Source organism: Nymphaea colorata, chromosome 10 (assembly GCF_008831285.2).
Source record: "Nymphaea colorata isolate Beijing-Zhang1983 chromosome 10, ASM883128v2, whole genome shotgun sequence".
Classification (NCBI taxonomy): Eukaryota; Viridiplantae; Streptophyta; class Magnoliopsida; order Nymphaeales; family Nymphaeaceae; genus Nymphaea; species Nymphaea colorata.
Window position 1 is genome coordinate 14,460,261 of NC_045147.1, and position 13,146 is coordinate 14,473,406.

A 13,146-nucleotide genomic window follows, 5' to 3' on the forward strand; every position below is an offset into this window, starting at 1 on the left:
AACCTACGGCTGCGAACGACCCACAGGTTCCATCAAATGCATTTCTTATGCAGGACACTTTGTATGTTGCAAAATGATCCACGTTCCTTTGTGGATCTTCTTTTCCTTACTATGATAAAGTTATACTCATGGTTACTCGATCGATTCGATTTTTCAAATTTTAAAGAACTTTTATAACATTCACTATCTAAGATAAATGGTGGAGCTAGAATATTTTGGTGGAAGAGCACTTGAGTTAGTGACACAAGTTTGGTGTAGACAGCATAATTTTTGAGTCATGTTAATGTGATCTCAAAATACTGTAATGAGATTTTTGATGGGCAGCTGACAAGTAGCACTGCTACTGTGCAAGATTGGCCATTCAAACAAGCAAATGGAACGCGTGCACGGATTCAAACATACATATATGCACACACTCTTATGTGTGTGTGTGTGCATGCATGCGTGTGAAAGGTGTGTGTGTTTTGCTAATTGACAATTGCATCTTTAGGTGTACAGGCAAGTGCTTTTCATTCGATTGGAAACAATGTGTTTGTAGTCTTCTGTCAAATAGTGCGCTTGCATTTGTCATTTCGTTTTTAAAATATTTATGCATTTATGATGTGAAAAATCAATAGCCCAAAAATCATCGAAACTTGAGATGAAAAGCTCAATCCTTTCACTAGGCTAATCATTCTAAAGTTTTTTCTTTTTCTTTTGATAATTTAGCACTATATATATATATATATATATATATATATATATATATATATATATCACTTAGAGATTGAAAAAGAGGATAAAATCAGGCCGAAAGGCGTAGTCGATAGACAATAGGTGAATATTTCTATACTACCCCTTGTTGGTCTCGAGGGATGGAAGAGGTTAGGTTTGCTGAAAAATGGTTATTGGTTCAAGGACGCAAGGTGACCTTGCTTTTTTAAGGGTAAAAAGGGATAGTGGAAAGGCCTCAAGCCAATGTCCGAGTACCAGGTACTACGACGCTGAAGTAACCCATGTCGTACTCATAGAAAAAGCTTGAACAACTTTCAACAAAAGGGTACATGTACCAGAAACCGAGAGAGGTGGGTTGGTAGAGAATACCTAGGGGCGTGAGACAACTAAGAAACTTGGCAAAATAGCCCTTAACTTCGGGAGAAAGGGTGCCTCCTTACAAAGGGGGTCAAAGTGACCAGGCCTGGGTGACTATTTAACAAAAACACCGGTCTATGCAAAGTCGGAAGACCATGTATGGGGGCTGATGCCTGCCTAGTGCCGGAAGGTCAAGAAAGTTGGTGATCATGACAGGGAAGCCGGCGACCGAAGCCCCTGTGAACGACGGTCATATCTATAACGGTCCTAAGATAGCGAAATTCCTTGTCGGGATATATATATATATATATATAATGCTAAATTATCAAAAGAAAAAGAAAAAACTTTAAAACGATTATATATATATAAAACACTTAGAGATTGGAGAAGAGGATAAGATGGTAAACCCAGCCTTACTGGAGAAGAGGATAAGATGATAAACACGTCGCCATGATCGAACTTAGCAAAACGCCTAGACATCACATAATCCAAAATTTTCTTGGTACGAATTTCACGGCTGGTCATTGCTGATGTTACACATGGCCCTTATAATATTATGGGACGTAGATGGTCAATGTTTCAATTTCTAGCAGAAGTCAAGATTGATGCACTTGCTTTGTCAATTTCTGCCTGCCTTGAATGTTCCAGTAGATCTTGAGAATTATTCTTGACAAGGCCTCACCTGTTTGCGCCTCAGTGCGCGCGTCCATGCATGAGCACATTGTCTTTGAAAATGCACTGGTATGAAAAGTCTTTGTGTTTAGCAAATTCTAGAATATAAGATCCATAACTAGTGGTAGGGCTACACCACTAGAAATTTTGGTTGAAAGGGCATAATTCAATAATTTTAATGCTTTTACGGGAATATATATATAATCAAATTTAACAAACATTAAAGTAAAAATAAACAAACTTTGTGAGAATGATAGAGGGAACTACCTTCTTTTCTTTCTTATCAACTCTATGAGAAATTCATCAGGTGCAGTGTTCAGATCCAAACGTATTTGTATAATACAGATCAACAATAAAGATATTGTATTAATACTTGCTCTGGCCACAGCCTCTGATAGACTTTGGCAAGTTGCCTACCCTATCCACCCCTTCCTCGAATATCACACCCATTCCCAGAAACAGATCTGGATCTATATGGCAATGAAAGATCCAGACTCCTGGATTGTCTGCTACAAACCTTAGTGCTGCCCATCCAAAAGGAAACAGGGGAAGCGTGTTCTTCATTATTGGATCAACCAGGTTCAGCTTCGATGAATCCTTCGAGGGGTCAAACAACCCCAGTCCATAACCCAGAACCCAGAAATCATGGCCATGCAAGTGCCATGGATGCAGCTCGCTGCTATTGGGGTACATGGTGTTGGCATTCTGCAAGATCACATCTACCACCGACCCGAATTTCAGGTGATAAACGGAGGTACCGCAGGAGGTTTTCCGATGAGGAGGTGGCCGGAAAATGTCGTAGTCTGAAGGGAAGTAGACGTCCGGCAACATTGGTGTAGAATTGGATGCACGTTTGGCATATTTCTCGTTTAGTGCTATGAGGTGAGGGGTCTGTGGTAGAACGAGGGAGATGTTGTTCACAGACCAGCGGAGGAAGCCATTGATCGTATTCTGCGTGATGAGGAGGGTGATGAGCCTGTCGGTCCGGCGAGGGGGCCTAATGACATGGTCCCTGTGTGCCTTAATGGCGAGACTCTGGGCCAGGCCAGCAGCAACGTCGCCCCTTGATGGACCAGCCGGCGGCATGGTGGCCGGGGCTTGCCGAGACGGGTTCGAGTCATAGTTCAGTATGGCGACGCCGGTGGGCGTGCTGGACTCGCTGAGTGCAATGTTGGTGCTGATCCAGTAGTTCCTTCTGGAGTCTTGGTTGGCTTTGAAGAGGACTGAGTATGTTTCACCCGGGTAAGTGTAGAGGCTCTTCAGAGTGAAGGGCTCCACGTAGTTGCTGTCAGCTTCTACAACAGTCATGTCATGTCCCTAGGCATGGAATATATGCTCAGATAAGTTATCAAAGCTAATTCAAATTTAAATAACATCAGCAGGAAAATGTCATAGGAAAAATAGATTTTGAGTTATGAAAATTTATGTGGAGCCATAAGAAACTTATTCACAGGTGCGCTCGTATATATAACAAAGCAAATGTTTGAAGATGTTAATGTGAAAATAAATAAAAAAAAACATTCAGGAGCTACACCATCTCATATGCATACCTCAATTTCAAAACTAAGAGAAGATGTGGAAGCAAGGTTGCCTATTCGCAACCGGTACACCTTCCCCGGGGTGACAGTGATGAAGTGAGGCGCGCACTCTGGATTTGTCATGTTGCAGCTTCCACCCATGGAATCCATTGAAGAACAGTTGTATCTCCCTCGACCTTCAATCAAAAGAGACTGGCAAAAGTGATCAAAGAAAATGAGATCTTGACAGTTCTTACATATGTAACCCAAATTCAAGTCCAATTGTATGAATATGTCATGTTATTGCATGCCAAATACATGCAGAGTGTGCCAGTTGGAGGCTTAAGACGCCTTAAACAAGAATCTGAATACTTGCGACATTCAAACTTAGAACTTGTGAACTTGTTGCCGCCGATCAAACTGATAATGGCAGTCTGATCCGAATCAGATCCATTTAAATACAGCAAACTTACCTGAGGATCCCCGCCCATGGTAGCCATGCCTCCCATGCCACCCATGCCTCCCATGCCACCCATCCCGCCCATGCCTCCCATGTCATCCATGCCGTCCATTTCAAATCGGACGGTCGAGATGTCTGTGGAGATCTCCGTAGTGCTTTTGTGGTACCAATCGTTGAGAAGGAGACTGTAGACGGCATCATAAGAGAAGGGTTCCTGCACACCATCTGCAACGGCTACTTCGATTGAGCCATACAGACCACCCATCCTTTGCATGCCATAATGAGAATGGTACATGTATGTCCCAGGCTGCATTCACACTTATCACATTCAAAGTTAGATACATCCTATATATATATATATATATATATATATATATATATATATATAAAGTTTTTAGTTGAATCAATTTCTATTTTTTTCTTTATGGTTTTTTCTCAACCATCTATCTGCATCAGATGGACAGCTTTGATTAAATGGTTATGTCACCCTCAATAGTCATCATTCACTTAAGATAATAAAAAATCAGATCTCAACTTATAGCATCCAAAACGATGTTTGAAAATGAAAAAAAAAAAAAGGTAGAAGGAATATATGTCACAATATAGGAAAGATCTTGGTTAATTTAATTTGGATTTCAAATATCAGCTATTTCAACTTGTTTTTCCGGTTTGAAATCTTAGCTGACCTATCTTGCCAAGTTTTAATGGCAAAAAAATTGCATAACCATGTTTGATGTTCAATAAGATTACCTTGTCTACTACGAATTTGTAGGTAAATGTTTCCCCTGGTAGTATTGGACATTGTGTCACTCCTGCAGTCCCATCGCTCCAAGGCGTTCCAATCTGAAAGGAAAAGTAAATAAACGAACAAAAAAGTTACTCCTGATCTCAAGAAGATGGAAAATTAAGAATGACAGCTCTTCATTATTCAATGGCCATGGAGCACCGTAAAAGCAGAATGATAAAGTTTCAACGCAATGATTTTATATAACAAGCGGACATGACGTTTACAAGTTCTCCCCTAATCAAAACTTTTTCTTAACTATTCTAAAGTGATTCATTTGTGCTAAGATTGTTTTATATTTTATTTTCTCATGATTGGTAGGTGAGTGCCCACCAATCGTTTGTAAAATTTAATTAAAGTATAAGAGAGCAGAATACAAACTAAAGAAAATATAAAAAGTACATTGAAGACTGATTTTGCTGAGACCGAAGAAATGATGCTTAATAAAATAAAAAGTACATCGAGAAAATAAAAAGTAAATTTTCTCATGAATTTGATTAAACCACTCACAAGCATACGTAAGGGGCATGCTTGGACATGCATAATGTGAGGATCGTCCAAGATAATTTGGTTTAACTATGAGAATGAAAATGATTACTAGAGTTGGAAGGGATCGATCGTTCCAACATTTTAGTCCTACCAACTATTTTATAAAAATAAAATAGCTGAAAAATCAAACTTTTATTCTTTATTATGGTTTTCCAATTTATGTTCTTAAATTGTTCTAAAGTTTTGCAAGAAAACTGAACTTCTCCACTGATAACAGATTGATCACCTTGCTTGCTAGTGGGGTTTCCCTAAAGGCAAAAGCTTCGAGATGCCTAAGATTTTAATACTCGAGCTGGGCATCTGTCTTTTTGCTCTTTCTCGTCAGTGGGGAAAGATAAAGAATGTTTGAAAAATGTTACACTGATCAACAACTAAAGCAGGTCTGGAAAATCTATTCCGTTGATAGGGATGTGAATGGATTGGCTACTGTTCCGGCCGATTATTATACATAAATCTTATCCCAGATCTTGTTTATCCGGAACTAGGTAAAGAAATATGGATCCAGTTACTGATCTGATTCAGTATGTTTCCTACCCGAATCAAAATACGAATCCGGTATTCCACTGGGATCCAGTAAAGATTTGATGCAAGCTGTATATTTGAATTCCGTTTACATTAAGATGGTGAAAATGTGTTTCTATGTAGTCTAAACTATTGTCACAAAAAATGTGTATTGGTATTATATGGTAAGAAAAAAAACATGTATAATACGATAAAATTGTATATCTCGAGGATAAAATGAAAAATTTTAAGCAATTTTTTTTAAAAATAAAACATTTAATAAATCATAAAGATTATAAAAAAGTAAAAAATCATAAAAAATATGAAAAAACGCATAAACGAAACTAATACGTATATAATATGTGTTTTTTATTTTCTAATGTTTTTAAAAAAAAAAGAGAGAATAAAACGGGTATTATATGGTTGACCGTGTTTTGCCCTATTATACATGTTTTTTTTCAATAAAACGTGTTTTTTTTATGATAATAGTCTAAACACTTAAAACAAAGAAAAACTTATACACAAGTTTTATAAATATTGCATATGTTAAGATCTTCGAAATTATTTTGACGTCTTCCTGTGCTTACTTTTATATTCTAAAATGTTGTTTCTTTGGGCTTTTCTCGCAAAGATATGCATATAGACTTAAGATTTTAACTCGGACGAGAAGAGATAATCTAGGAATTGCGATTGACGAGATCGGGAGGAAGAAGAGAGGAAGAGCAAAAGATTGAGAGAAGAGAAGAGGAGAACCTGGCGAATCCCATGCCAATGGATGGCAACGTTCTCAGTGTGGAGGCTGTTCTTGAGATCGACGACGACGGTGTCTCCCTGCTGAGCCAGGATGGGCGGGCCGGGGGATTGGCCGTTGATGGTGATCACCAGCTTCCGGAAGCAGTCCGGCGACCGGTACTCATACTTGACTTCCCACCTGTAATGGCGGATCCTGCTCGCCTCCGCCCCATGGCCGGCGGCGACCAAGAAAGCCACCAGAAGCACCCATCGCAAGGCTGCCATCTTCATCTCCTGCTTCTCCCTGCACCCTTTTCTCTTCTGCCCTTATCTCCTGCATCTACATGTAGAACCATTTAAAGAGAGGGGGAGAAAGGAGGAGATGGCATTTACTGTACAAATGCAGTGAGATTTTTTTTCCATTTTTTATGAATAAAGCCCAACGGAACCGAGGTTGCTTTCCGTTGTTATGAGTTACGCCGTGTTCCTACGGTATTAGTTTGAAGTGTATTTTTATCATTTTATAGGGAGATTTTTTTATCCATATCACTTTCACCTTTATAATCAAGGGTCTACTGTTTAACTAAGAAATGTATTTTTCAATGTTTTTTTATTTTTAGAATAACATTTCCGAATATTTATTCGAACTGCTCTCTATGAAATAGAAATATGCAAATGTTTACACTCGGAATAATTTCAGGCTCTCCAGTCACCAACAATCAAAATGTAAGAGTTATAATTTTATAAAGGGTAAAAGGAAAAATAATTATAACAATTGAAGTAAGAAAGCTACGAAAGAAAATTTACTAATTGTAGTTTCCACTGGCCTCGGCACGAGTAAAAGAATATTTGCTGTCTTGTCCGCGTTTGAGTGGAAGAAGAAAGGAAGGTTTCTACTTTTTATTATTTTTAACATTATTTTACTTTTTTGAAGGCATGATTGCATGTGGAAATTGGGGAGGAAAAAACAATGAAAATAATATGGTACCGAGAGTAGTCAGTGCGCAACGGGGCCAGCCTTCTTTTGATCTGTAAGTAAGTAATAAAGTTGTCACCATTTTCTCCACTAGTCTAATTGGTGACCACCAAAGTTGTTAAAGCTGACTGTTATCAAATGCAAATCACAAACATTTTTCAACATCAACAAAACTCAATATGGTCGGTACATTAGCTGCTTTATATCCAACTTAAGATCCCGTTTGATGAAGGAAGGAGTGGCCAATCCAAAAATTTTTGGCTATGGGGCACTATGTACTAATAGTACCTTGGGCTGACGTGGGCAGGCGCTCATGCCAGCCCCATGCTGGCTCCGCTATTGCTATAAGCAGTTGAGTACAAGGGGCAAAAACGTGGAGCTATCTTGCGCTGATGTGGGCATGCGCCCACACCTGCCCCACGCTAGCTCCGCTACTAGAAGGAAGGTCTTTTAATGTACGAAAGAAAGATTTTTTTGTGAAAAAAATTAAACTTGAAGACTTCCCGCTTTTTTTGGGGGGAGGGGGGAGTATTTCTGAATTTTAAAATGTATTGTAAAATTAGGTTTGTTTGATGGTGCAGGAGAAAACCATACAAACTTGAAAAAAAATCTACTTTGCATAATATTTTTCTTGTGCATCAATCAAAGCCTAAGAAAAAAATGGTTCCACAAATATGATTTTGATAAAATAGGGCAGACATTAATGAAGCAAAATCAGACATCATGACCTTATGTGAAGCTTTACTAGGAAAGGTTGAAATTGAATAATTTGTCTCTAATTTATGTGCATTAAACCAACTTTTATAATGGAGAGCATGTCATATGTACTTATGGACACTAACAAGAACCATGTACAAGAAATGACCAAAATGTTTTCACTAGACAAATGAAAGTTTATAAGGACAAAAGTGGAATGTAAAAAATGTCCCTGATAAAATTACCAAAATGTTCAAATGATAAAAGATGAGAAAATGTCTTCTCATGCTAGCATCTTAACATGGAAAGCATCTCTTTACACGACACGACAGATTAAGTATTTTTGTATGGAGCAGGTTAGCATGGGTTGTCCCAAATTGAGTTTACTATTAATAAATTTACTTATATGCTTTGAAGTCTCCCGTCTTATGAGTGGTAGTGCAGCGCAACGTAATTGATGGAATTAAAGGTATGTAAGAAGGCATGTCTCTAGTTCGATTTTCATGGACATTATGTTCCTATGTATGTTGTAAGGTGGTAGGACATACCATCCAAGTTGAGTGGTGCACCGACACCATCAATGATGTTGACGCTGTTGAAGACCCTAGAGGTAGGAGGAATAGGGAGGGGGGAAGGGGAAGCCGCATTCTGGGCAATAGGAATGAACCTCTTGCTCACTGGAAAACCCCAGCAGTTGTTGTTTTTATGGGTACTTGTTATTTATGAAGCGACTGGAGAGGTATTAATTTAAAAACTTTGAGATCATTATACATCGGTTGTGAATCAATCAATGACATTAAAAAAAAGTCATATTTAAAAAGTAACTAAAACTCGGCAACTAGCACTCTTGAATCAGCCATTGAATGGAACTGGTTTGCCTTTGATACGGGATGATCCAGACCAAACTGGCTTTATCTTAAAAAAAAAAGTTACTTAAAGCTCTGTTAATGCAGAGCAAGAAGCAAAACGAATTTGGCCTAAACATAAAGCAAGCACGAATACACCAAACAAAGCTAAAAGTTAGGGACGAATACCAAAAAAAAATGAAAACTATAATGACAGACTTTTCCTAGAACATGTGGGGCAAGGGAATTTTCAACAATTTTCCATGCTAAAATTAGAAAAGTAATACTGGACAACATTATGATTTTTTTAATTTTTTGACTTAACTTTTGACAAGTCACTTTTGTAAATTCTATCTTAAAAAGTTTGTCAAGCCTTTTTGTATGAAGAATGTAGGAAAACATTCGTCTAATACTCAGACAAACAGCCCCTAAAGTGAACTCTTAACGCTGTGAATGTAATTTGTAAGCAAAACAATTTGTAGGTAATATTTGTCCATTATTTCTGTGTTAATGAGCCACTTTCATATTGTTTTGGCTAATATTTTTCATGAATCCCTTAATTATTTAGAAAGTAGAATCAATCTCAACGATGCCGTGCACGAAGATTGGAAAATTGAATCTTGTGAAATTTTGTCTGCCTAGTGACCTTTATCTCTACCAGATCGATTCAGAGCCATTGTTGAACTGCAAAGTAGGGATACGTTCATCAAATCTGGGGCAGCTAGATGCGCTCGAGCTCCGGTTCAAGATAATTCCTCAAAACCAAAAATGACAGAAGTGTCTCGATCATATTCAATGTTCCTTCCGGATATCACTTTTGTTATTTTGCAGCAAATTATGCGTTAACCGTCAGCCTATCTTCAAACATTGTGTTTTATGGCTATATGTTTATAAGTAAGCTCTCTCTCTCTCTCTCTCTCTCTCTCTCTCTCTCTCTATATATATATATATATATATATATATATATATATATATATATATATATGTGCTTCATGATTGACATGACCATCCTTTTCACTTTTTTAGGATGGTGGATTATGAAGCGAGCACGCTGAGAGTGAGATAAGTGCATTTGGTTAGGTTGCCAATATGTATTAAAAGTGCAATTTGTACGGATTGTGTGCTATGAGTCGAAGAGGACTCGTCCATGGCATTTGGGTGTTTGTGGGAAAGAGACTTTCTGGGGCTCTTAGTTCTCACAAAAACCGATTCCTCTTCTCCATATCTAGGTTTATACGTGAGCCGAGTGGAGCTCATTAGAAAAATCGGCTGTGGTTGCAGGTGCAGCATGCGACAAAAAAGGAATAGATTGTTTTCTTCTTCATCGACTCATTAGAAAAATCATGACTCGTTGATTGTTAACTTCTAGTTGTATTGCTTGTGGGCAATCTTGTTTCTAGTTTTATTAATATCCGTTGCATGTGTTAGGATTCTGCTTCTTGCCATGAATGAATTGAAATAACTGGATTTTAGTTGTATGTGTTGTTCATGGAGTAGTTTAACTTTCTACATGCAAATCCATCACTTTGATTCTCTATATAAGTAATCCATCTTTTATTGCATTTGGTTTTTCTTGAGGTAATTCTGATTTTGCTGCTTTCTCTGAATGAACAGAAAATATTGCCAACTGTTCTTCATTCCTTTGCTGATCAAGATAGTAGGCGTTCGGTATTATGCTTGTGAAGCTTTTGTACAACATAGCAAATGTGGTGTTCTGTCAGCTTATCACCGTAGAGAAATTGTTACATGACTCCCGATGCATATATTCTAAGGTTTTCTTTCTTCACTGAAAGCTAGCTATGAAATATTTCTTCCTTTGCAATAAGACAGAGTTCTTGTCGATGCCTTAGTCTCTCTGGTTGGACTTCCCTTGCCAACCTGTGGGGACCTACAGGAGGAACATCTGCTATTCTTCTTCCTTCCTGCAAACTGTCAAGAGTCAATTCCTTCTTTTTGATAAATTTCTGCAATTATGGATCTACCAAATTTTCTTCTCCATCGCGTGTATTTGTTAACTCAAATTTGCTTTGAAAGTGATCAGTTCAGTGTGTTTTTACACTTTCTCGTTTGGATTTCGTTTCTGGTTACTTGCAAGAGAGCAAATCGCTAACCATGTCATTTTCAATTAATTTCAAAATAGAAGAGTTTACTCCACTACTTAGGGAAGGGATGAGTGTTCTATGTAGCTATGTTCGACAATTCTTATTGGGATGGATAGCTTTCTTAGATTGTGCTCCTGGTATTGAAATCTTGTGTTTTCTGCCAGATTTTTTTTATGTTACGTGTCTTTCAGATTAGTTTTGCTCTTCCTGTCTTCTTTTAACTACGTCCTGAATATTCTGGTTTATATGATTCATGCTTGTTTGACATGTTAAGCGACTCGAGCCATGTGAAGTGCTGCAAGAAGCAAATTTTATTCTTTCTGAATTTTTGCAGAGATAAAAGCTCCCCCCAGAAGGTTCTTTTTCTCTCTGTTGTGTAAAATTTTTGGTTTTTTCCAGGGAATAGTGGATAAGTAGAAGCATGTCTCATCAATTAACTTTTTGAAGCACATGGATGAATGATTATTCTATCGTATAATGCGAACAATGTGCATCATCTTGACCCTTTATAACCTTGTTGGGTAACTCTGGGTGTCGTTTGACAGTTAGAACACCCACCTCAAAATTTAGAATGGATTCATAAAACGCTAAAATTAAGTGCCCATGAATTTACCCTAGTCTTCGGAGCAAGTTCATGAAACACTCATAAATTGTTTCATTTGTCAAACAACCTAGCTCTTCTAACTATATAAATTCCTTAATCTATTAAGGGCGCCATTATGAGGCCAAGTGGGTGGCGTGTTGTACTCACGAATCCCTTTATTTTTTGGGTTTCTTTTTGTTTTATTGGTCGAGCATGAAGAACATGATTTGTGCCCTAAACAACATTGTCTTTATCTGTGAGATTTTCTTCTCGTTAGGTCATTTTCCTCTAGAACGACAAACAGCTCATCGGCTATTTACAGAGGAAACTGTCTTTCTCATTCAACGTAGCAGGAGAATCCCCTTGATGTTAACTTTGGCCCACCAACAGCTGGTTGAAAGTGTAGCGAAAGTACAGCATACTGGTTCATGCACAATGCAAATAAATTTAACTTTTAACATGTTTTTCGGTGAGCAGGGTTTTGACCCATTGCCCACGGAGAGCCGAACACTCCACCCAACCCTTCATTCCTTATGGTGTTTTGAGATGCCATCTCCATCACGCTTCAACTTGCGCATCAGTGACGGTACTCTGAGGATTCAAAAGAGTTAGTTGTTGGATTCAAACCATGTCAATTTTCTTTTTAATCTTTGAAACTTAAATGGTGCTGCCATTACTTTGATTCGTTTAGGTGCAATCATGTTATTTAGATTTGACGAGACTTTATATAAGGATATTCCAACTACTGCTATATATGAGGATGATAAGTCATGTCACTTGTTTCTCGTAGGCTTATCTTTTTCCATTTTTTAAAAAAGAAAAGAAAAAGAATGGAATCTTAGCATGAGTCAGCTGCAGTTGTTCAAACAATCAAAATGATCATCTAATCCTTTTATACAAGTTAAATATCTACTCTTTTTGTATTAAACATTTAGTTGATACGTAGATTATATATATATTTTCCTTTTTACTGGCATTGTAAAAAAATTGTAATTCTCGTCTCAACCATTTAATATTAATTATGTAACTAACGGTAAACCATTCGATTGAGAGAAAAAGTTAGAGGTATAAATTGTCAACCGTACATATTTTATCTACAGCTAGTACCACTAAATAATGGAGGCAACTCTACACACACACACACACACAAGTGTGAAAACTATGAAGATTTGATCCATTTAATTGATGGTTGACAAGAAGTTAGGTGTAAAGTTATTATTTCTAAGTCAAGTTAAGTTGTGATTCATATTTTTGAAAAATAGTTTTACATGCGAAAATCAAGTTGACCAAACTACTAATCTCTCTCTCTCTCTAATATATATATACACACATAGTGATTGGGATAAAAACCTGACCTCTCTTATTCATGTTAAAAAGTGTTTTAAACAAATGGACTTTCTAATATGTTTATAAATACCAATTTAATATAACTCATGCTTTAGTTTAAGTATTTTGTAAAAAAATGGATCTTTCTACTATCAAAATTTGATGCTATAAGAGCTGTTCATTTTTTATTATTAAAAGACATTCTTTAACTAAAAAATGACTAAACTAATATATGTTTCTCACTCGATCACTCTTAAAATTAAATCCACAAGGTTGAATTGTAAAAAAAAAAATTAATAATTAATTTTAATAGTCTGCTTTATATATATATA

At 37.2% G+C, this 13,146-nt stretch overlaps 1 protein-coding gene across 2 annotated transcripts; it reads right to left on the reverse strand.

The window, feature by feature from the left end:
- Nucleotides 1-1,999: 1,999 nt before the first annotated feature.
- LOC116261927 (L-ascorbate oxidase-like) lies at nt 2,000-6,661 on the reverse strand. 2 transcript variants are annotated; one of them, XM_031640876.2, is made up of 5 exons: nt 6,308-6,661; nt 4,471-4,563; nt 3,734-4,027; nt 3,294-3,473; nt 2,000-3,060 (listed from the first exon to the last, which is right to left on the reverse strand). In XM_031640876.2, the coding sequence occupies exons 1-5, from the start codon at nt 6,575-6,577 to the stop codon at nt 2,110-2,112; spliced, it is 1,788 nt and encodes a 595-aa protein (XP_031496736.1). In that variant the 5' UTR covers nt 6,578-6,661; the 3' UTR covers nt 2,000-2,109. The 2 variants fall into 2 exon arrangements, with proteins under 2 accessions (XP_031496736.1, XP_049936106.1); XM_050080149.1 differs by lacking the exon at nt 6,308-6,661 and having other exon boundaries at nt 3,734-4,038.
- Between the last annotated feature and the right edge of the window lie 6,485 nt (nt 6,662-13,146).